Genomic DNA, 23,644 nt, shown 5'->3' with positions numbered 1-23,644 from the left:
GGAGGTTCCTGGGGGCAGGGCCAGCCTCGTCCTGGAAGCCGTATTCGACGCCCCATTGGCTGTCTCCCCAAAGAGGAGAAGAAGAATCTGGAAAAGCAAGACTCAGGGAGAGGGGGAAGGGGCTCGAGACTCAACTCGAGGCGCTATTGGCGGGCCTGCTAGTCCCGCGTGAGGAGAAGAGAGTTGGAGGTAAGGGGCGGGCCTCAGTGCAAGATCTTGAAGCGCATTGGTTGCTTCCTTCAGCGGCGGGAGGCGGTGCTTGAAGCTCATTGGTCTTTGTGAGAGGGGGCGGGAAAACCGGCGCGAGCGCGGCAGTTCCTGGCGTCGCTTACTCACTTCGTCCTTTCTTCTCCTGACTGAGCCTGACTCCGCTCGAGGCTGTGGTAACCGCGGGCTGTGGACTCGACATGACCCCGCCCCTCCCTGTGCTGCTTCACTCTCTTGCGCTGCCCCACCCCCGACCCCCGACCCCCCCATCCTCTCCCCTCCCCCTGAACTCCTCGTGCTCCTCACGACCCTCGCCTCTCCTCCCCTCCCCTCCCTCACCGCGCGGGCCGCAGCGCGCTCCCGGTGCCCTGTCCCCTCTCTGGGACCCTGGAATGTTAGTTGCTGGGGGGAGGGGGGAGAATGAATAACAACTGCATGAGGGAGTGCACTGTGGGAGGTGGGATGGGCCTGCCATCAATTGTTGGGCGTGGGCAAAGGCATAAGAAGTGTGGGACTCCGTGCCCGACTATGCACAGAGTTTGGGTGCAAGAGCGGAAGTCCTGCCAGGAGGAGAGCGGTTTGTGTCTAGATCAGAACCTGGCGGGTGAAAGGGACTCAGTAAACATTTGTTGTGTGAACGAAAATAATTATTGAAAATGGGGCAAGGAATCCATGAGAATAATGGAGTGCCTGGGGTGCAATAGAGTGATCTGAGCAAAAGGGGTGTAAGGGGGAAATTGAATTGCAGGGCATACATGAGACTAACAGTTGAAAAGAGAGCATAAAATATTTGTAGGAATTGAATAACTGCAGGAGGGAATGATCATTGTTGAAGAGGATTCCAGGAAAAAACTGTTGGAACGGGGTGATTGTGGAAAGGGGGCTGTAGGATTCCTTGCAGGGGGCATGAGCGTGCATGCGTCTGCCTAAAACAGATCTGTGCGTGGGAGGGTACAGGTGAGCAGAAGAGAAGGTGTGGATTGAAAGGATACATAAGAAAGGAAAGAGGAGAGGGGTTCTTGGGAAGAAGGTGCGCTAGGAAAGAGGATGCCTGAGGAAGGTAGTGGGGTGAAGAAGGCGAGGATGAAAGCTGAGCCCAGACATGGGTGGGAAGGAGAATCTCCTCAGGTGTGTCCTCCCCAGGGCAGAAGGGCAGGTAAGGAGAGGGCCCACCTGGCCATCCCACTCTCCACTCCTGCCCCCAGATCCATGGAACCTAATGAAATGCCTGCTGTTCACCACTTCCCCTCAGACTCTGCCAAAGGGGATGAGACCAGAGTCCCCCAGGGCATGGAGCTTATCCCTAGGAGAGCTGTCAGTCGCTCTCCAACCTGTGCCCGCTGCCGCAACCATGGTGTCACTGCCCACCTCAAGGGCCACAAGCGCCTCTGCCTTTTTCAGGCTTGCGAGTGTCACAAATGTGTCCTCATCTTGTGAGTATGAGATCCAGGGAAGGGAAGAAGATGGGCTTCATCTCATGGGTGGCTGACTTTTGACTTGAAACCCCCCTTTTAGGGAGCGCCGAAGGGTGATGGCTGCCCAGGTGGCCTTGCGTAGGCAGCAGGAGGCGCAGCTAAAGAGGCACCTGGCTCAGGGACTGATGAGAGGGGAAGCCCCTCCCAAAGTTGCCAGCCATGTCAAGAAGGGAGCCATGCAACCAGGAGTTTCCTGTGAGTGTCTCTGGCCAGGGATGGGGCAGGGATTTGGGTGGAGAAAGCATAAGTAGGGAAAAGAGTTCCTGATCTGTCACGGAATTGGTGTAACACCTTGGGCAAGGTGTTTTTTTCCTCTGGGCTTTAGTCTCCCCGACTTTAAAATGTGATCAAGTGTTGGCAGGATGCAGTGGGGTCTGTGGGTAGAAAGGGGCCGGGGGAAGATAGGAACTTAGTTTTCAGTTGGAGTGGGATGGAGGTTAGGAGAAAGGGCTCACCAAAGTTCTCCCTGGACCCTCACAGCTGGAAAGGAGAACATAGTACCCCAGCCTCAGACCCTCGATGGGGCAGTCCCACTGGCACTGACACCCCCTGGGAAGGTAAGGAAAGCCTGGGCCCTGAGGGAGGGACTCCTCTCCTAGGCCCTGCCCAGATCCCTTCCTCTGTGCCCTTGAAACCTGGGTTCTAGGTCCAACCCTGACTTGCTATATCATCTTGGGCAAATTTCTTCTCTTCCATGGGCAAATTGACGGGGTGGAATTTTACACCCCTCCAAGCTCTGAAGTTTTCAGTTCCTACCCCTATCCTAGAACATACCCATTCCTTCCCCAGCTTTGCACCTCCAACCTGTGCCTTCTGCCCTTGCAGGAGAACTCCCAGGGGCCTGTGCTGCTCAGCCGTCCCCTGGAAGCCTTGCCTTTGCCCTGGACTCCGGTGCCTCCAGGTGCTTGGGCCCCTGGACACTGGCTGCCTCCAGGCCTTTCCATGCCACCTCCAGTGGTATGCCGTTTGCTATACCAGAAACCTGCTGTCCCTCTGCATCCCTTCCCTGGTAAGATGAATTCAACAGATATTTGAATGCCAGTGTACCACTGTATCGGAAAGAGAAGAGGAAGATGATAACAGGGTAGAAAGATGGAGGACAGAATCCATGACCTATGACCCCTATGCACTCTGTATTCTCTTACCCTCATTAGGCTTTGACCCTGGTACCTCCCTCCGGCTGCCCACTCATGGGCCCCTCCCAACCTGCCCAGGATCTCGCCCAATACCGACGACTCCTCTTTCTGGAGAATCTCAAGAGCCCTCTGCCCTGCCCCGAACGTGAGTTGGGAGAGAAGATATGTGTTTATCATGTGCCTAACCCTGTTCTGGACACCACTGTAGATGGCAAAGGAGAAGAAAAGGTCTCAGACTAATGGGTGAGGCAGAGCTCTCCCAGCTCTGCCACTGCCTGGCTGTGAACCTTTGTACAAGTATCTCTACCTCTCTAAGCCTGTTTTTCTTCCACTAAGTTGGAGACACTATCGCTTGCCTCTCAGGTTGTCATGAGAATTAGCAGTAATGTATGGAATACACCTAGCACAAGCCCTGGCTTTGAACAAATAGTGGCTATTAAATCCTCTTAAACAGATAAGATGGGGTCGAATTGCCTGCTGAAATGGGGGAGGGGCGTGATGGTGAGAGCCTCAGAGGCCTAGTAGAGAGGCCAGAGGCCATTAGAAAAGGTTTCCTAAAAGTGGGCCAAGCTGCTCCTTGAGTATCATGGGGTTTAGGGAACTAGGGGGAAAGAAACCAGACTCTGGTAGGGCAGAAACAGTCATCCCATTTCCTCTAGATGTTTTGTCAGTTTTTTAAAAAATTGACACTAGTGATTTCCCACAGTCCTCACAATAGACCTTGGGGGAAGAAGCTGGCAGGGATTGTCATTTTACAGAAAACAAAGCAGGCCAACACAGGGGAAGGGACCCGCCCAAAGCCACAAAGCCTAATGACCCAGCAGGCTTTCTGATTCCCAGATCATGAGCCACTTAATGACAGGAGTATGTTCTGAGAAATACGTCATTAAACAATGCATCGTTTCACATTGTGGGAGCATCACAGAGTGCACTTCCACACACCTAGATGGGGCAGCCCACCGCACACCTAGGCTGCATGGGCTGGCCTATCACTGCTGGGCTACAAGCCTGTACAGCATGTTACTGTACTGAATACTGTAGGCAATTGTGACACAATGATAGGTATTTGTGTATCTAAACATACCTAAACTTAGAAAAGGTACAGTAAAAAACAGTATAAAAAAATACGGTATACCTGTATAGGACTCTTACCATGAATGGAGCTTGCAGGACTGCAAACTGCTCTGGGTGAGTCAGTGAGTGCGGGGAGTGGACGTGAAGGTCTAGGACATTGCTGCCCACTGCTGTAGACTTCATAAGTACTATACTCTTAGGCTACACTACATTTATAAAACAACAGATTAAATCAAGCACAAGAGAAAATCATGCAATCAAGAGACGGCAAACACAAGATGTATGAGGCTGCTGCCAGTGTAACATAGCATACTGTTTACAGCAAGCTTTGTTTGTAAGTTGAAAGAGTACATTCTAAAATAATGATAAAAAGTATAGTAAAATACACAAACCAGTAACATAGTCGTTTATTATCACTATCAAGTATTATGTACTGTACATACTTGTATGTGATTTTATATAACTGGCAGCACAGTAGGTGTGTTTACACCAACATGACCACAAACTTGTAATGTGCTATGATGTGACAACGACTATGACATCACTAGGTAGTAGGAATTTTTCAGCTCCATTATAATCTTATGGGACCACTGTTGTATATGTGGTCCATCGTTGACCTAAACATTGTTATGTGGTTCATGGCTGTATAGCAAGATCCTTCCCCTTTTTCTGTGCGTACATGTCTATCCATGTTTAATACCACTGGCATCTTCTCTCCTTGTTTCTAGATGCTCAACGTTGATACTTCAGCCCTGTAGCACTCCAGAACCTCTTCTGTTACAGCCACAGGTCCTGGAAAAGAAGTGGGATCCTGGGGAAGGGAAGAGTAGGGGATAGTTAAGTAACTGGGGTTTGAGGGAGCACTTGGAGTGTGGGCACAAGTGGGGGTTCCCAGTCTGCTTCTGTCCCTTTCCTTTTCAGGCCCCTGGAGCCTCTCGCCTGGCCTGGACCTCTGGCCCCTCAGAGCAGCAGCTGCAGCGGGAGGCAGCTGAGGCTCTTGTGGGGCTGAAAGATTCCTCCCAGGCTCCCCGCCTGACCTCTTCTGTCCCCCCCAGCCCTGCCTGGATCTCCCTGCTCCACCCCTGTGGCCCACCAGGTAACCTGTTCCATGAAAGGAGCAAATGGGGTAGGGATGGTTTGGAAATGGAAGTACTGGAATAAGCCAGGACTAACCAAGGGGATCAGGAGGTCAGCAGGGTGACCGTCCATAGGCCCAGGCCCCAACCTTCTCCACCTAGCCCCTGGGGTGGCAGTTGAAAGTTATTCATTAGACCGTTTTACCAGTTTTACGCTCAAAAGCAAATGTCCAGGGCCCTGATGTCCAGGAAAGTGAGACCCTGAGAGAGGCAGGGACTTGCTCAAGGGCTCATAGCAAGACAGTGGCAGAGCCTGGTCTGATTCCAGGCCAAGTTTCTCTCTGGACCCAAGCTGCTTGCTGAAGTCTGGAGAGGGGCTGGAGAGGTAAGAAAGGACTGGCTTGCAAAGAGATCTGATAACTGCCTTCAAGATCTTCCCAAAGCTTCCATGCTACTTTAGAAACCTCGACACCTTCACAAATCTCAGTGACAAACCAGGAAAGAACTAGAAGAATCTTCAGGAATGAGAAACACCTATGGGGACAGAGAGGGAAGGCTGAGAATTCTCCTGTGCAAAATGGTGGATTGGGCAGGGTGTGTGGGTGAGGAAACCAGCCTGGAGTAACTCCTAGAACATAAGGAGATGCTGGAGAGGATTCTGATCATGGAGGTCTGATATGCCAGGCTTAGGAGTCCAGACCAGTAACTGCACATGAAGGGGAGCCAGAGACTGTTTCTGAGCTAGGCAGGGACATAGTCAGAGACCCTGAGCTTTAGAACAACAAGTATGGTTGCTGTGATAGAGGGATTGGAAGAGGCAAGACTTGGGGTAAGAAAATCAGTGAGGAGGAAGTATTTGCTCTAATCCAGATGAACAAGGATGAAACTTGGACTGAATAGGGTAAAAGAAGGGGTTTGTTGGGAGGGGAAATGGATGTGACCTGGTCCTGCCCCCTTCTTTCCTGCCTATAGCTCCTGCTGGAGGAAGAGGATTCCAGCCTGTTGGCCCCTCTCTCCGACCCAGCCCAGCCCCCTCTGTGGCTCTGCATGTTGGGCGTCTGGGGTCCATCTCTCTCCTGAGCTAGAAGACCAGAGGTGGAGGCCTCAGTGGGGCAGCGGGCAACAGCCTTCAGGCGCTGCATATTTGGTATTTTACTTATGGATTTATGCATGGAATTTAATGTAGCACAAGCTTCAGCTGCTTCGTTAGCTTTTGGTTCCTTTTGTAGTGTGGGCATTTCCTTGGCCAAAGGTGGGTGTTCTCTTACCTATCCCCCTTGGGTCTTGGGACCTTTTAAAAGTCCCAACAAAGAGAGAGTTTTGTAATGTAAGCTAACAAGTATCTAAATAGATTTTTGCATAAGTTCATGTTCCCGAGTATTTGACATGTAATTCTGTATATACCTATGCATTCATGTCTGTCTCCATGCATGCAAAAATAAGAGAGTATTTTCATTTTGTGTCTAGGTTTGTGTAAGGAAGAAATAAACCTTTGTTGTATTAAGTCACTGAGATTTGGGGATTGTTTATTTATTGCAGCCTAACATAATCTATCCTGACAGAAAGGATTTGTTCAAATTCACTTCTCAAAGTGAAAAATTAGTTATTCAGTAACTACCACAGATAAATACAAACTTGGATTCATTATGGCCAGAAAAGAAAGTGGTAGAGGGGGATAGTGGGAGATTCACTGATAGAATAATTAAGTGCCTGTTCTGTGCCAGGCATAGACAGTTCTCAGCTGTCCAGAGGGTCACAAAATGAAGTGCCTATAGGGTCAAGCAGATCATATAAATGGGTAAAGAAGGCCAGGTGAGCCCTAGAAAACTGAAAATATATGCCCTACCTAACGGGGCAGCCTCCTTTTTGGCCCTAGCAGATTATTGTCAGGCAGGAATGTGGACTGGGTATTGCCACATCTTCTGATTTTTCAAGAGAAGATGGAAAACTTGATTTCTATGTAAAACATCTTTTCAAATGTTGGCTCAGTTTTCTTTCTTGAATCCTATGTGAGCCAAACAAAACATATCATTGGGCTAGCTTTGGCCAATGGAATGCCAATTTAATGCTAATCTAACATAACATTTTTCAAATGGGGAAACTGAGGCCAAGCAGGACTGGAAGGCTCAAATTAGTCTTAAAGAGTTTTTCTTGAACTAGGGAGGTTCATGTGTCTAAGTTTTGATGGACCTATAAAAGGTTAGAGACAATTATTACCATTTATTGAGTACCTACTATATGTGCCTCACACATATCCTCACAGCAATTCTTAAAGTATGCTTGATTAGTCCCATTTTACAAATAAAGGAACAGGCTTAGAGAGATAAAAGTGATTTGCCCAAGTATTTTAGGGAAAACGTCTAGGCAAATATTGGATGAGGGTTCCTTCTCCTTGCTAGGCCCGAAATCAATTAGTCATTTTTATAAAACAGAGTGAAAGATTCGGGCCTCCAGGAGACATACATGAGTCTCAAGTGTTTTTCAAAAAGTCTTTTATTTTTCTACTCAAGATATCATTAAGTAATATTAAGATCTTACCTGCATTTGTTTCTTAGTTCTCTGCTGTCAAGTCCTCTTGAACTGTTCCAAATATATGAAGACTTGTTGAGCTATTCCAAAGATGTGAAGACCTGGAGACCCCCATCCCATTCCTATCCTTAGAAAAGGCAGGCAGAAAGCTCAAGGAACATGCCTGACCACTGATTATTTTTCCTAATGTTACTTATACCCCACTTTTAAGATGATTGATGGCGATGGCATCTGATTACAACTTGTTCTTTCTTGTTTGGGGCCTTGGGAAGGTAGGCTGCTCCCTAACAGATTACAGAGTGACAAATATGCAACACTTCTCAGGACTTGGTGAAAATAATCAAAGTACAAAAGTTGACTTCACACCTTCCTTCTCTCCCCTTGTTATAACTTAGATATATGATTGCCCCTTAATAGACCCACCTAAGCCTTGCTGTGCCATGCTTTCCCAATGACCAAACCCACATGGTCACAGAGGAGGGAAGTGCTGCAACATGCAACATGGCTAAGACCCTGCTACTCAGGGCTGACCTAAGGTCCCCAGTACACCAAGGTCACACAGCTGGGAAGAGTAAAAGAGAAAGTATAATTTGGACTTAAAGGATGACATGAGAAAGGAGTGGAAAAGAAAAAGTGACGGAGACTGGGAGAAAGAGCTGAGGCAGACCTCTTTTCACAGGCCCTTCTCATTTCTTTGAAGCCAACCTCCCCGTATTGCCAGACCTGGCAGGGCTTTTCACACCACTGGCTAGGCCTACTTTTCTATCAAATTGTTAGGGCTTCCCCACTGGTGCTTGAGGGAGTGGGGGCATAGGATCTTCAGAGGTTAGCTTTGGGGAAAAGGGCAGATTTTAAAATTGCGAATGTTTCCATGTCGCTGCCTCTTTGGGTGCAGCATCCATCACCTACAGCTGTGGGGAGCCAATGGGCTCCTGGCCTCTGACCAGCCCTTGGAGATTACAGCCAATGGACTGTGAGCACTGTTTCATATGCCACCCCTTTTCCATTTCCTATTGCAGAGCAAGGAAAGGTGTTGCCCAGGTCTAATAGGGCATCCCTCTTCTAAGCTTCCTTTATTTACCATCCTGACATTCTGCAGAAATAACCAATAAGATTCCAAATTTGGAGCACCACCCCTGCTCCTCTCTCTCCAAACAAAACTTCCCCACAGCCACTCAGATTTTACTTCAGGAGCTCATTTCACATTCTGCTCTTAGGGAATCCACACTCCCTTCACTTCAACCCTATGTGAGCCTGGTCCACTCCTGACCATACTCCTTGTCCAGTGTAGAACTAACATCTACTACCCATCTCCATCCAGTTTCTGCTCAGACCCTGATGGCCTGGTCCGTGTAGTCCTCATTCTATACCCGTCCCATTGTGTAGCTGGGTCTGCAGCCCCCCAACATATGTTTGAATAGACAAATGCCCTGCATAGACCCTCATGAGATCCTGAGCTCTTCCCAAAAGCAAGATTCATCCTTTTCATCTGATATAAAATAATGTCTGTGATAAGCGCCTTAGGCAGAATTCTCTACATTCCTAAGAGCCCTTGGCGCCTTCTTCCCAGGCGTGATCACCCTGAATTGTGCCTATCCCTGTCCAACTATGTCTCCACCTCCAAGAATAAGTACTCGTGGAGGCAGGACGTTCATTCAATTCTTCTCTGGGGGCTCAGAATAAATGACTAAACACATTCTGTCTGATTCCCTAGGAATTGGGTTTTTTTTCCCTACAAACTTAATATACTCTAATGCAGGGGTGTCCAAACTTTTTTCAACGTTTTTCACCAAGGGCCATATGCAGTAAAATACACAAACAGCCGGGCCACTTACTCGAGGTGAAGTACGTATTGCCTCACCTGGTTTATTTAAGTAAACTATATTTTTGGAATTTGCTGCGGGCCAATTAACAATGGATCATGGGCCACAGTTGGCCCGCGGGCCGCAGTTTGGACACCCCTGCTCTAATGCTACTTTCTCCCCTCATTACAACATGAATAACCTCCTGCCCTCAAACCAATTTTTAATACAGGTTATATTTTTTGTGCAGTTTTAGTTTCACAGCAAAAGCAGGAAGGTACAGAGATTTCCTGTATTCCCTCTGCCCCACACATGCACAGCTTCCCCAGTTATCAATATTTCACACCAGAATACAACACTTGTTTCAGCTCGTGAACTTACATCCATGTGTCATTATCACTAAAAGTCCACAGTTTACATTAGGGTTCACTCTTGTGTTGTACATTCTACAGATTCAGACAAATGTATAATGACGTGTATCCACCATTATTGTGTCACACAATAGTTTCACTGCCCTAAAACTTTGCTGTGCTCCACTTATTCATCCCTCTTCCCCCCCATCCACTTCCTGGCAACCACTGATCTTTTTGTTTCCATAGTTTAGCTTTTTTTCAGAATATCACACAACTGGAACCATACAATATGCCTTTTAAGATTGGCTTCTTTCACTTAGTAATATGCATCTAAGCTTCCTCCCTGTCTTTTCATGGCCAGATAGCTCCTTTCTTTATAGCACTGAATAGCATTCCATTGTCTAGATGTATCACAGCCTCAAACCATTTTCTTTTTTAACTTTATTGGGGAAGGGGAATAGGACTTTATTGGGGAACAGTGTGTACTTCCAGGCCTTTTTTCCAAGTCAAGTTGTTGTCCTTTCAATCTTAGTAGTGGAGGGTGCAGCTCAGCTCCAGGTCCAGTTGCCGTTTCTAGTTGCAGGGGGCACAGCCCAATATCCCTTGCGGGAGTTGAACTGGCAACCTTGTGGTTGAGAGCCCACTGGCCCATGTGGGAATCGAACCGGCAGCCTTCAGAGTTAGGAGCACGGAGCTCTAACTGCCTGAGCCACTGGGCCGGCCCTCAAACCATTTTTAAAGTCTCTGTTGATAGGGTTATTGAAAGAGCTTGAGCAGTCTTCAGTTGCAGATTCAAATCCCAGTTCAGATTTTAACCTTGTCCTTGGTCAAGTGACTTGACTCTCTAAGCCTCTGTTGCCTGGTCTATAACCACCTCACAGAGTTAAGATTGTGAATCTGTAAAAACTGACATGTATACAAATTAACACCAAGGACACAGTGCTGAGGAACCATGTTATCTAAAATCATAGACTGTCAGAAAGTTTGATCTTTGAAATCACAATAGTGAGAATGGGACATCTCACTCTTGCCTGGAGAATCTAAGTCACTTAGACACAGAGAAGCAGTCATGATTTCCAACTTAGGTGCAGTTTCAGAGGCAGGGTTTCTGGAGATAACTTTGCACATTTATCTTAACCCTGTAATTTTCAAGGAAACAGGACCCATCTGTTTCTTAGTACAGGCACGATGTTGACTCCATTGCATGGGGTGCTTTGCCTTGAGTCCATCAGAACTCTACTTAATATAAATTTTACTTAAGCTTCATCCTTCCCCAAATCCTGTATTAACCATGTCTCTTCCTTTGGTGAGGCATTACACAATTTCTCTGAAGAGCTCTTCTTTTTTTTCTTTTTTAAAAAGAAATACTTAGTGAATTGACTCAAGTGAACTCAGTTTAAATGATTCAGCATTGATAGTAGAAATGTACATCAGAAATGTGTAAAAATTGAATATTAATACCCAAGAATATGGACATTTACATGCATATAAATACATCACACACATATGTTGATTTGCGGGGCAGGGGGAGGGCAGGGGGGGAAATCTGAGATACTAAAACTATTCTCATTTTAAAAACAATGTAGAGGTGGCCGGATGGCTCAGTTGGTTAGAGCACGAGCTCTCAACAACAAGGTTACCGGAATGGCGACTGGACTTGGAACTGAGCTGGGCGCCCCACAACTAAATTAAAGGACAACTACTTGGAGCTGATGGGACCTGGAGAAACACACTGCTCCCCAATATTCCCCAATAAAATTTATAAAATAAAAAAAAGTAAAATAATTTCAACATTTTACATGAATGTAAAACCCCTAATGTAAATACATGATATCATGCTAGAAGCATGGTTGGTATTATAGATTGAATGTTTGTGTCCTCCCAAATGCACCACCTCCAATTTGTGTCCTCCCAAATGCACCACCTCCAAATCCCATTGGGGAATTAGGTTTCAATACGTTGAATCCCCCAGTGGGATTTGGAGGTGGTGCATTTGGGAGGTAATTAGATCATGAGGGTTGAATCCTCATAAATGGGATTAGTGCCCTTATAAAAAATTCCCCAGACATCTTCCTCACCCTTTTCCACCATGTGAGGACACAGCAAAAAGATGGCTGTCTATGAACCAGGAAGAGGGCCTTCCAGACACTGAATCTGATGGCACCTTGATTTTGGACTTGCCAGCCTCCAGAACTGTAAGAAATAAATTTGTTATTTACAAGCCACCTAGTCTATGCTATTTTGTTACAGCAGCCTGAACCAACTAAGAAAGTTGTTTTTTAATTAAAGCAGATATTGGTATAACATATTGGCTTATTAATAATTAAGACATTTGCATATACAATGTCTCACTGTGGAAATAAATTAGTATTGTTCATTCTGATGTTTCAAACTGTCAGTCTTAACATGAGAAAACAGCTACACACATTTAAATGTTTCCATTTTTGCAGCAAGTTAACAATTTTATTACAGGTTTGTCTCTCTTGTTTTTGAACCTTTTAAGGATTAACTAGATCATGCACGTAATATTACATAACGTTTACCTGTGCCTGGTACAGAGTAAGCACACACAAAAATGTATTTGTTGATAGAATTAATGTGATGCAGTATGTACAGAATCACTTAAAAAGGGCAGATAATTGGGAGCTCGGTGTCCCCATTTAAATGTTTTCCCCTTTTTCTTAGTGGAGAAGACTGAAGAGGGTAAGTGGACAGCCTAAAGCTGCACAGGCCAGTGAGGTAGATAAATATAAATGGGTAAGACAAGCCCAAGGGATGAGGAAACAGATTCAGACACTAGGAGGCAGAGCTGAACTAACTTCTACCAAGGTCCCGCCTCCACCTCTTTGTCCCTGCCCTTACCTCCTCCCCGCCTCCAGCGCCTCATCGCCACTCCGTGTGCCTGGACGGTGGTGAAGCAATTTCCGCCCTAAGAGGGGTGGGGCTTCAGGCTCCTCGCGAGTACTAGCGGTCGAAAGAGGAAAGGTGGTGAACATATTTCTTCCTTGCACTTCCTCTGGGTTCCCCATCACAGTTCCGCCCTTACTACCCCTACTTCCCCCCAGAAAAGCCACTTCCACACGGAAAGCATGGTGGGGGGGCGGGGGGAAGACGCGGTCTGTGCTGCTGGAGGCGCAAGGAATAGCTAGGTCTCATTCCTGCCCACCCAACTTCTTAACTTCCGCCATCACAGCTGTTCCTTCCAGCCCTGATCAAAGAAAACGAAACCAGATCCCCCCAGCTCAAAACGGGAACTCTCTCCTCTATTACGCCCCGGGAGAAGCAAGGGCGGGGAAGAAAGAAACCCCCAAGTCCCTACTCCTAGCTTTTTCCTTGCCTTCCGCCCTTTCCCTACAAACCCATATCGGCGGAAGCGAAGCCAGAGTCGCCCGGAGAGAGGCGGGGCCGCCTTTTCTAACTGCTCTCGCGAACTCTCTGAACCCTCGCGAGACCCGACGCCCGATTTGTGCGCCCGGGAAACCCCGTTGATCCCTTTCCCCTGGCTGGCAGCGCGGAGGCCGCACGGTAAGGTGGGTTCTCTGGTACAGACTGGGCGCGGGGCGTCAGGACCCGACTCCCCATCCCCAAACGCGTGCCTAAGAGCTTCAGGATATCTGTGCGGGGCGGCCCCGCCCCCTGCAGCCGCGGCCACGTGCGAGCGGCAGGCCCGGACATGCCGGGTTGGCGCGGTCCGGAACCGCGACTGGGCCTAGTAGGCAACCGGGTGTGCAGGGGCCCCCAGAATTAGGGGCTGGGGTCATATAGCGTCTTCACAAATGCGGACAGGCTGTGTTCGTGCGGCCCATAAAGATCGTGGGCGTCCGTGAATTCTAGGACCCAGAGGTGCCAGGGCCGTTAGGGCCCGCAGTTGAAGTAGGGCCTTCGTAAGTCAGGGGAGGACGGCGGGTTGGATTGCTTTGGGGCTGGGTCCCGGCCACTCTCGGCCGTCTCCACCAGTCCTGTGTTCACATGCTTGGTTCTTTTCGCAGATGCCTGGAGTTACTGTAAAAGACGTGAACCAGCAGGAGTTCGTCAGAGCTCTGGCAGCCTTCCTCAAAAAGTGAGTGGGGATTGAGGTTAAAAGTGGGTGGGCTGTGATCTTTGCCAGACCCCTCGGGGTACGCAGTGCTATCTTCTAGTAGGGGAGACTTATTGGGGGTCTCAACGTGGAGTCCACCTGTTCCACCTGAGGCTTGGGTTGTGTTTGAGTTTCATCCTCTTTGTTTACATTCTGAGACACATACTGCGCCTATCGTTTTGAGGGGAGGGGATTTAGGGCATGAAGGGGCTTGTGGAGACTCCTGAATTGGGCCTTTTTTACTGTCTGGTTTCCAGGTCCGGGAAGCTGAAAGTCCCTGAATGGGTGGACACTGTCAAGCTGGCTAAGCATAAAGAGCTTGCTCCCTACGATGAGAACTGGTTCTACACACGAGCTGGTAAGGAACTGGGGCCTTGGGCGAGGTGGGGGAAGCTGAGTGACCCCTGAAATAGACCATTATCTCCTGTCCCTTCTGAGGTCTTAACTCATGTCACCACTCCTCCCTGCTGCCGCCACCGTGCACCCACTAAGATAGCAAGAGAGGAGAAATATTTAACTGTCACTGTGTGCTTTGTGTGATAGAGATAGGCATTATTGTCCTTCCTACATCCATGGGATCTAGACTCTCTGAGTTCAGATCCTTCTCTGCCACTTAACTGTATGACTTCCATCTGCCTGTGCCTCTTGTTTTTCCATCTCTATAATGGGGCTGTTGATTGCGCCAATACAGATTATGGTTGGCTCAAATGAGCTTAATACAGTTGAACTACTTCAAAGTAAGCCTGACTATTGCAGAGTAATCATTGAAAAAAGTCAGCTGTCTTATTTTTATTGCTCAGATCATCATACTAGCTCTCTCCCTCTCTCTAGCAAGTTGTTCCTAACTAAGTGGTTGGGGATCTGATCAGGTCATTCCTTGCTCTAAATCTTGATAAGTCCCAAATGCTCAAGAAAACCTTGTATCATTCTGTGATTCCCGTAATAACAACTTGGAAGGATAGCAAGTGTAGCCCCTGACTGCACAGTGCTAGTTCTCACCTGTCTTGGACATTTCAAGTTTCTCTAAACTCACCCCCATGAAGGCTTAACTTGGAGGGTAGAAGGGAGGTCAGTGCTGGATTGTGCAGAGGTGGCAGCCTCCTTCATTAAGGGCCCTCAGCCTCTCCAGCGTTTCTCTTCTATAAAGTGAGAAGCAGAGTTTGGAAATTGACAGAACTTCAGAATGGCCTTAAGAAGAGCTGGCCTTGGTGCAAGTTGCCCAGCTCTTCAGAGCATGTACTAGGACTGAAAGGTCAATTCTTGTGAGGTGGGAAGAGTGGGTGGCATATCTACTACCCACCCACAACGGTGCTTTTAGAAAGAAAATGGGGCTGGTGAAGGGAAGCTAACTTGACTTCCCTGAGCACACAACAGTGATGGGGCCTGGACAAGACCACCATCCCATCACCCATCTTGGGAAGTGAGGCTGCCTGGTCCTGAATGTTCTTTGGCATTGCCCCACAAGTCAGTAGGTCAGGGCAGCTTAGTATCTAAAATTAGGGGAAAGACTCTTAATAACTTTCCATTTGGTCATGTGACTATCCATCCATATTTTGTATAATCTGCACCTATCGAAAACCTCCCAAACAGGACTGGTGCCTGCTGTTCTATAGTTGATGTCAGGAAGGTTAAGGGACACATTTGGGGTCTGCCAGCTAGCAGTGCTACAATACACCCCACCCTTGTCACTACTGAGGGCTAGGGGCCTCCAGCTCTCTTCCATTGGCAGCATTTCATACTTTGTTTTTAGGTGGGGAGAGATTTAACAAGAAATGGAGTTGAGACTCTCAGTAATTTACATTTGCTGTGACCCCTTTCTGCCCACCATCCTTCTTCCCCCATCATCTTAACACTGGAGTGCGTCTTCTGCCTGCCTCCTGATCTCCCTTCCTCAGGGTTTCCAAAGCTCCCTTTTTCACCTCATTTTCCCAGGTGCTCTATTAGCATAGGGTGGTAGTTCTAGACGAAGGTCTATTGTGTACATTTTTGTTGGGGTCACATCTTCAGCAGAGGCAGAGTTGCAGTTGTGACACTATGCAGCCTACAAAGCCTAAGATATTTACTGTCTGGCCCCTTACAGGAAAAGTTTGCCAACCTGTATTCTAGAGTCTTAGAGTTCTCCTGTCTAGTTTAGTGCTCAGCTTACACTCTGGGCAAGTTGGAGTCATAGGAGACTCTCATTTACCAAAGAGGAAACAGGCACAGACAGGTGAAGTGACCCTGGGAGGGCTTGGCAGTCTGACTCCAAAACCAGGATCTGTGCTATATTTGCTTTTTCCCTTCTCAGGGTCATGGGGACTTGCGCTGTTTTGCCCCCTCAGGGGTTTAGGGCTAAAGCGCAGTGGGGTAGTAGCGGCATTATGGGGCTGGGGTAAATTCTGGAGACGTATAAGAGTCAGTGTGGAGTGGACAGGTCTTAATCTCAGGTATGGGGGACAAAGAGGGCAGGGCCCTGCTAAAGGGGTCCAGAACAGGGGTCGAGCTACAGGAGTGAAGAGTCCCCAGGCAGTGGTGTAGGATGAGGGGCGGGGTAGGGCTAGAGAGAACCTGTGTCCGCAGAGTAGAGGCCTCTGCTGTAAGGAGAAGCAGCGTCCAGGGAAGACCGCTTGTGAAGGGGGTGGTGCCATGTGGCCCTGGACAAGCCTCCTGATCTCTGCATTCTCAGAATAAGGACCTGCTTGGGAGGGAGGTGAGAATCCAGTGTGGGTGTCGGATATCTGGCAGTGAGCAGCTGCTGAATTGGGCCACCTGAGTGCATTTTATTATTGGAGGGAGGCTGGTTTGTCCTACTCTTGCACAGGGCTGCTGTGTTAGTGGAAGGAACGAGGTCTGGGAGGCATTGCAGGAGCAAGTCAAGGAATGAATCAAAGGGGAGTTTTGTTTGTTTTGGGGGGGTGGTTTTTCCTCTCCTCCCCCTTAGATGTTTAGCAGAGTAGGGTCAAGGGCAGAATACATCTGGGAGTTTTCCTTCCCCACTTTATGACTCACTAGGGTCAGGTTGGGGTCACGAATCTGGATTTAAAACCAGCAGTTAAGAAGCTGAGCTGTGAAGACACTTTCAAAGTGTTGCTTGGTCTGCCACATGCTTGAGTGCAGTGTGACCCTCGTCGCCTGATGGCCTGGTGGGACACACAGCTGCTCTCCCTTGACTGGACTCACAGTGGGTTGGATGGGCCTACATGGTCCTTCCTTCACAGTTTGAGGTAGAGAGTGACTCCTGAACAAGATTTCCCAAGAGGGCTGGGTTGCCACCCCAAGGAGCAGAAGGCCTTTGGAGGGACAGGAGATTCCATTTGTGACAGTACCTGGGTCGCTGTGGCCCTCATAAACACCAGCTGGATGGCTTGGATTTGTGTGGTTACAACTCCACTTCAGAAGGTGGGCCTCAAGGGCTGAGGAGAGGAGGGTGAAAAAGGTCAGTATTTTGTAGAACTCAGTATTTCGACTGTTAAAGTTTTCAATTTGTGAAGTTAATACTCTGCTCCCTTGTACTATCTGACAGCACACAGGTAATTTTATACAGTGGCAAAAAATTTTACACAGTGTCAAGAAAATTGAAGCCCACCCCACTCTATTGAAGAAACGAATAGTTAGGCTTTACTGGAGCTTATTCTCTGCCAGCCACTGCTCCAGAGTTAAGCCATTCCCTTCAGAAACACCACACAAACCTGAAAGATGGGTGGACTCTTCGCAGCTGATGAGGAACAGTGTTGAAATTCAAACCCTGTCTGCCAATAGCTCAGGACTTGGCCACCCCTTCCCATGTCAAGCTCAGGTTGGAACTGGTCCCAGCTCGGCAAGACCAAGTTTGGATGTCCCATTTCTGACGCTCAGCCTCTTCTGGCGTCTCTACATAGGTGTTCATCTTACCCCTTCCTCAGTCTGTCCTGCTCTCCCCCCTCCTGGGTACAGCCCTAGTGGGAGAGCAGATCTCCACCCAGAACCAGGGCATCGCCAATGTCGGGCATAGGAGGGTGGTGTTAGGTGTTGGGCATTTGCACTGGTCTTAAAGAGCAGGGTTTTCCAGCGATGTCACTCTCCTGGTCAAAAGATTGTGGGTGATGACAAGTCTAGGGATAAGAACCCCTGCATCCACAGAGGGGGTGATACACTCATACCAAGTGAGTCTCTTCATCCTGGCAGGGGATGGGGGGCTTGGTGCCTGGAAGAGGGGCAGAGTAGTGGTGGTGCAGGGGGTAAGGTGAGGGGGAAGGTTGGGATAGAAAGAACCAGAGTGGTTTTTAAGTGAGCAGAGGCTGCACTGTTGGCCCCCAGAAGCCCATGGCTCAGTGTGAAGACAATCAGGACAGGAGGGGACTGGGAACAAGTATGGAACTGCTCTGGGAACAGCTAGCTGGAAGGGAGGGGGAGGAACCCACCCCCAGCTCAACAGTGGAGGGTCATGAACATGGCCCAGCAGCAGGCTCTTAGCAGTAAGTAGTGACAACATCCCTGCCTCTGAGCTCCCAACCAGGCAGGGCCATGGGATGACTGAAGTCTGGGTACCTCAGTCCCAGTTCTTCAAACGTCAGGGGTCTCCTCAGGTAGTAAAGCAAAAGTCTCAAGCTATCCCTCCAGAGCTGTATGACTTAAGGCCAGTGAGTATCTTCTAAAGCCTTTTCTTTTTGTCTAAAGGAGAACAGCACTTGACACATTCACGTGTGACATGTCACAATAACTCTGGTCTGAAGGATCATTACTCGTTCTCAGATGAGGATAGGTGACTTGCCAAGGCCACACTAGCAGGCTAGCGCCTAAGGCTGTCTTAGTACCTCAGAGAACGTGCAAAGCAGATGGCACAGAGCCTGGCAGGCAAGAGCTCCACATGGACAGACATGTGAGAGCATTTCCAAGGAGCCTGGCCCGGTGGACCCGGGACTGGCCTAAGCTAGTCTAGGGACAAGAGCCCCTGTGTCCATGGAGGGGGTGATGCACGTTCCAGGTTGGGTCTTGGCCCTGCCCCCCCGTTACCGCCAAGATCTCCAGGGCTGAGGGGACTCAGAGCTGCAGTCAAATCGCCGTAGATCCCTTCTCTACTTTCCTGCTCCTTAGGCTTATGGGAGTGGACGATCGTGGCTTAAAACCCTTGTTTGCTGAGCTTTACCCACAGACCAGGTTCAGCTTCACAGGAGTACAGCTAAAGCATAACAGCTAAGAAGCTTGGCCAGGGCCGGGGTTCCCTGCCCAGTTACACCGCTGTAGCAGTCCCTCCACTGCTTGGGTGTCCCTGTCTCATGGGCTGGCCATGGGACGGGTGGGGGTCGGGGGGCAGATAACTGGGTCTTAGTATGTGTCAGTTTCCCTGCTTAAAAAAAAGCTGCCACTCAGAGAACTATATATGCGTGACCTCGAGCGGAGCCCACCCTCAGCCTACCTCAGCTGTGGAGAGGAGTCTTCTCTACCTGAGAATGGTCCTCAAGTCTCCCTTACACCCCTCCCAGCCTCCACAGCACGGCACCTGTACCTCCGGGGTGGTGCTGGGGTCGGCTCCATGACCAAGATCTACGGAGGGCGGCAAAGAAATGGTGTCATGCCCAGCCACTTCAGCAGAGGCTCCAAGAGCGTGGCCCGTCGGGTCCTCCAAGCCCTGGAGGGGCTGAAAATGGTGGAAAAGGACCAGGATGGGTGAGCAAAGGAGGGGAAGCTGGGAAAGGGGGTAATGGAGGAGCCCTTGGGTCCAGATCACCGATAATGAAGTGGCGAGGACCCTCTTACTCCCCCCATGCAGAAAGGTGTGGGTCTGTCCCTGCACAGTCTGCGCCTGCCACTCGGGTGGGGCAGGGATTCTGCAGAAAAGCAAACAGCCAAGGGCCCCACCCGACCTCTGTAGCTGACTACCCTGGGCTCCAGGAAGGTAATTTAGTGACTGTCCACTTTCATTAGCCTGCTCGTTAACTTTTCCCAATTGATTTTTCGGGGCTTTTGATCTGATTCTCGCACAAATGACACCCCGTCAGCTCCTGGGAGGGGTGGGGACTCCCACTCCTGCCCCCCTTATTAGAATGCAGCTGGTGGGGGCTCCCTCAGTGGGACTTGGCTGGCAGCATGTGGTCCCATGGCGAGGTGCCTTTTTGGGAAGCCTGGCTTCAGTCCAAAAGGGGCCTGACAGAGGGAGTTGAGAGCCTGCACTCACCAGGGCCTGCCTGCATGACCCTTCTTTCTCCCAGGGGCCGCAAACTGACACCTCAGGGACAGAGAGATCTGGACAGAATCGCAGGACAGGTGAGGCCTGGCTGCAGGCTGGGGCTGGGTCCCTCAGTCGCTGCCTGGGTGTTTCCTAAGCTTCCGTCAGATCAGAATTTCCTCCCCTGGAAGGCACAGCCCAGGCTGGTGGGAGTCAGAGGAGGGTTTCCTGGGGAATGCGCAGGAGAAGGCATTTGACTGATTGCTTGCTGGAGCTGGGTGGAAATGCAGGTGCCCAGGGTAAAGGGAACCCGGGGTGCCGCTGGGCTGCTTCTTGTGCAGATCCTGCCCCGCATATGATTCCATCTTTCCAGGTCAGCCTTCCACAGATTCTGGCTGCACGTTTCCTCGTTCTTCATGCTTACTGAGCATCAGATGGGGGAGGCGGGCGGGCTGGCTCAAAACTCCTCTCCATCCAGATGACTGACTGACTGGACACTGGGACAGTCTCCCTGTCTAGAGTGGTCTTTTGCCTACCACCTCGGGGTGGTGGTGAGGACTCGGAACTACAGAGCCGGAGCCCCCAGGGTCTGGCATAAACCCCATTGTTGGTTTCTTTCTGTATCCTTGACTCAGGCCTCCTAGGAGCCTTGAAGTGTTCAGTCACTTAGTTAAAGTGTCAGAAAGGAATGGAAGGTGTCAGCCCTTGGAGAGTGAGGGGTGGCCTGAAAGGAGGTGAGCTTTTCCAGAACAGGGCCTGGCACAGACATCGGTGTGGAAGACACAGGGCAGTGGGCAATATTAGAATCCCACTCCAGCATTCCTTTCCTTGAGTCCCAGTTTACGCTTCTGTAAAATGGGAAAATATCTGGGGTGTGAGGGTTAGATGAAGACATGTGAGACCACAAATCAGGATGCCTGATGTCTGGTGGGTAGCTAAGTACAGAGAGCTGGAACACAGACCCCTTGGCTGGTGTTAATTACTCTTTCATCTTTTCCCACAGGTGGCAGCTGCCAACAAGAAGCATTAGAACAAATGATGCTGGGTTAATAAATTGCCTCATTCGTAATTCTGGTCTGGGTCTCTTGATTGGCTGCTTTTCTTCTGTTTGGGGGCCTGAGGAAGGAGCACTTCCCTTTCCTTGTGCAAGAAAGGGGCTAGGAGTCCTTGGGTGGCTGTCGCTGCCAAAGCCTAAGGCCCAGCCTTCCCAGTTCAAACAGTTCTCCAAGTGGGCAAGGTGTCCAAGCTGGTGGGTGGGTGGGCCAGGACCCAGGAGTCCTTGAACCTCGCCCATATCCTGCCTTTGCAGTTCTCACAAAATGAGAAACTGAAAGAAGTGGCAGTATAAGCTGAGGCCTGGGCCGCTGGAACAAAGCAGGAGAGGCCTTGGGGCTCAAATGCTTCTGCCTTGGCAGGAGGTGGACGAGGACACGGCCCTCACACAAGGGGAGCTATGGCCTAAAAAGCCACTAGGTATCCCCTATGTACCTCCTTTCTCCGGCCTACATGAGTAGGGTAGTCCTTCCCTGAGCTTTCACTCTTGCCATCTCGGTGGCCTTGTGCCCTGCTGTGAAATGAAGCTAGTTGTACCCGCCCTGGAGTTGGGTTGGGGTACTAAAGGAGCAGGCTGGGACCTGACTGCCACTTAACACCCCCCAAGGAAAGGGCGCTGGAGGCTGAGCTCCTTCCTGTCGTCGCAGCCTCTGGACCTGCATGGCGATTGGCTCTTGGTGCCAGTGGGGCGGGAGCTCTGCCTGTGATTGGGCCCCTGGTTGGGGCGGCAGAACTGAAGGACGCCTAGTGGACACGTGCCCAGCCGCAGAGGGACAGCTGGGGAAGGTCCTCTACCGCTCCATGTGACCAGACCCACCTCCTAATTGAGCACTAAAATGCTGGGCTTGAGCTGGTTTGGCCAAGGTTCCCCCAGTCCAAGATACTTGGCATTTCCTTCCAGAGCCAAGCCTGGGCTTTTAACAAATGACGAGTTCAAATTCCAATTCTGCCCCTAATTCTGTGGTACCCTGAGCAACTTATTCCCCCGTGACCCTCTGATCCTGTTTGCAACTCTGCTTACTCCGGAGGGATTCAGGACATGATACCATGTAGATAGTGCCTTGGCTCAGAGCAGCATACCTGACAGTTGGCCATTTGGTGTTACCCAATGTAAGACCAGGATGTTCAAAGTGGGAAGAGTATCAGACCAATGAGTCCTACCAAAGTGGAAAGAATATCAGACTAATGAGTCCTATGCCCCGTGAGGAATGAAGCTGTCATCTCCCAGCTCAGGAGTTGTCAGTGCTGGAAAATTAGTACTGAATGAACACTTAGAGCCTACTACTTGCAAGGAGCTTTATAAATACTATGTATCATCACACAGCGGTAACCCCGTGAAGCAGGTGCCAAAAACCACCTGGAGTTTGGAGAAAGAGAAAGTCACAGTTTGGGTAATGTGCCTGATGTCCCATAGTTAGGGGTTGGCAAAGCCAGCATTCGAACCCAGGCAACCTGGCTCCAGCCACAGGCTCTAACTACTACATTGCATTGTGGTAGTGAGGGAAATGGGGAAATAAGGCCCGTTCTGGCTCCCGTTTCCTCTTTCCGATTGAAGACATTTCCCAGAGTTGTCATGAGAACATAATGCCAAGCATCTGGTTCCCACGTACAGCGCCAGGCAACAGGGGTGCTTGATCAACTCAGACCTGCTTGCTGGGTCTGAGAGGGCTGGCAATCTTGAAGCTGCGCCTCTCTGCCACTAGGGGGCAGTCGAGGGCACGGAAACCGGCCCTGCCACCAAGGAATAATGAAGGAGGTGAATTTCTAGGGCGGTAGCATCTACACCCAGGTTTCTTCCTAGGACAGGATCATAAGGAGGAACTGAAGCACAGAGGGGCTAATGACCTGCTACACATCGAGGATTCTAACAGAACATCTGGGTACTTGGAGGGAAGGGGGGGAGGGCCCCAGGGACAGAGAAGGGGAACTGTGCCAAGCATTGTATAATATTCTCACAGCCTCACAAGATGGGGGGGATTGTGTCAAGATTACAGGAGGAGAAACTGAGGCTCAGACGACCAGTCAGTTGGCAGTGCTGAGATTCAAATCCAGGAATCGTGATTGTTGAGGCCCATGCTTTTCTGTGTGGGTAACAGTTGCTTTTTAAAAAATAATGAAGGGGCGGCAGGATTGCTCAGTTAGAGCATGAGCTCTGAACAGCAAGATTCCCAGTCTGATTGCCACATGGGCCAGTGAGTTGTGCCCTCCACAACTAGATTGAAGACAACCAGGTGCAGCTGAGCTTCTGGAGAGGCAGCTGAATGGCTCAGTTGGTTAGAGTGCGAGCTCTCAACAACAAGGTTGCAGGTTCGATTCCCTATGCCCCCTGCAACTAAAGATTGAAAATGGTGACTGGACTTGGAGCTGAGCTGTGCTCTCCACAACTAGATTGAAGGACAACTCCCTGGAGAAACACACTGTCCCCCAATATTCCCCAATAAAGTTTATTTTAAAAATAAGAATAAAATAATGAAATACTTCAAGCACGCAAAACAGTATACTAATAATAGTGTAACAAAGACTCGTGAGCCCACCACCCAGCTTAAGAAGTAAAACAAAACAAAGTGGAGACAGATAAAGCCCTCTGTGTACCTTTCCCAGTCACAGCCTCCTGGCTTCCCTCAGAGGTAACCTCTCTCAAGAATTGGGTGTCACTCCCCTGCACAGTTCTACACCTTCACTACAGACGCACGTGTCCCTAACAGCAAATGTGTTGTTTTGCCTTTTGAAAACAAGT

The 23,644-nt window shown here is 49.5% G+C and overlaps 2 protein-coding genes and 1 long non-coding RNA gene across 9 annotated transcripts; 2 read left to right on the top strand and 1 right to left on the bottom strand.

Moving 5' to 3' along the window:
• The first annotated feature begins 1,155 nt into the window (after nucleotides 1–1,155).
• Nucleotides 1,156–6,053, top strand: DMRTC2 (DMRT like family C2). Its single transcript, XM_019713721.2, has 8 exons — nucleotides 1,156–1,640; nucleotides 1,723–1,877; nucleotides 2,163–2,239; nucleotides 2,511–2,691; nucleotides 2,837–2,963; nucleotides 4,621–4,681; nucleotides 4,814–4,988; nucleotides 5,941–6,053. Exons 1-8 carry the CDS (start codon nucleotides 1,255–1,257, stop codon nucleotides 6,051–6,053), a joined length of 1,275 nt encoding a protein of 424 aa, XP_019569280.2. The 5' UTR covers nucleotides 1,156–1,254.
• On the bottom strand, nucleotides 4,271–13,169 carry LOC109435690 (uncharacterized). 6 transcript variants are annotated; one of them, XR_012490039.1, is made up of 6 exons: nucleotides 13,012–13,169; nucleotides 12,515–12,616; nucleotides 11,731–11,845; nucleotides 7,507–7,548; nucleotides 5,174–5,345; nucleotides 4,271–4,703 (listed from the first exon to the last, which is right to left on the bottom strand). It is a non-coding gene; the product is annotated as an uncharacterized LOC109435690 (long non-coding RNA). The 6 variants fall into 6 exon arrangements; XR_012490040.1 differs by having other exon boundaries at nucleotides 7,507–7,598; nucleotides 13,012–13,079; XR_002136002.2 differs by lacking the exon at nucleotides 5,174–5,345 and having other exon boundaries at nucleotides 7,507–7,619; nucleotides 13,012–13,164.
• RPS19 (ribosomal protein S19) lies at nucleotides 13,092–20,923 on the top strand. 2 transcript variants are annotated; one of them, XM_019713771.2, is made up of 6 exons: nucleotides 13,092–13,177; nucleotides 13,642–13,712; nucleotides 13,988–14,088; nucleotides 19,172–19,355; nucleotides 19,898–19,952; nucleotides 20,858–20,923. In XM_019713771.2, the coding sequence occupies exons 2-6, from the start codon at nucleotides 13,642–13,644 to the stop codon at nucleotides 20,882–20,884; spliced, it is 438 nt and encodes a 145-aa protein (XP_019569330.1). In that variant the 5' UTR covers nucleotides 13,092–13,177; the 3' UTR covers nucleotides 20,885–20,923. The 2 variants fall into 2 exon arrangements, with proteins under 2 accessions (XP_019569330.1, XP_019569329.1); XM_019713770.2 differs by having other exon boundaries at nucleotides 13,098–13,182.
• The last annotated feature ends 2,721 nt before the right edge of the window (nucleotides 20,924–23,644 follow it).

This window comes from Rhinolophus sinicus, linkage group LG11 (genome assembly GCF_036562045.2).
Source record: "Rhinolophus sinicus isolate RSC01 linkage group LG11, ASM3656204v1, whole genome shotgun sequence".
In the NCBI taxonomy this organism is placed as follows: domain Eukaryota; kingdom Metazoa; phylum Chordata; class Mammalia; order Chiroptera; family Rhinolophidae; genus Rhinolophus; species Rhinolophus sinicus.
This window is presented reverse-complemented; position numbering and strand designations above follow the sequence as displayed.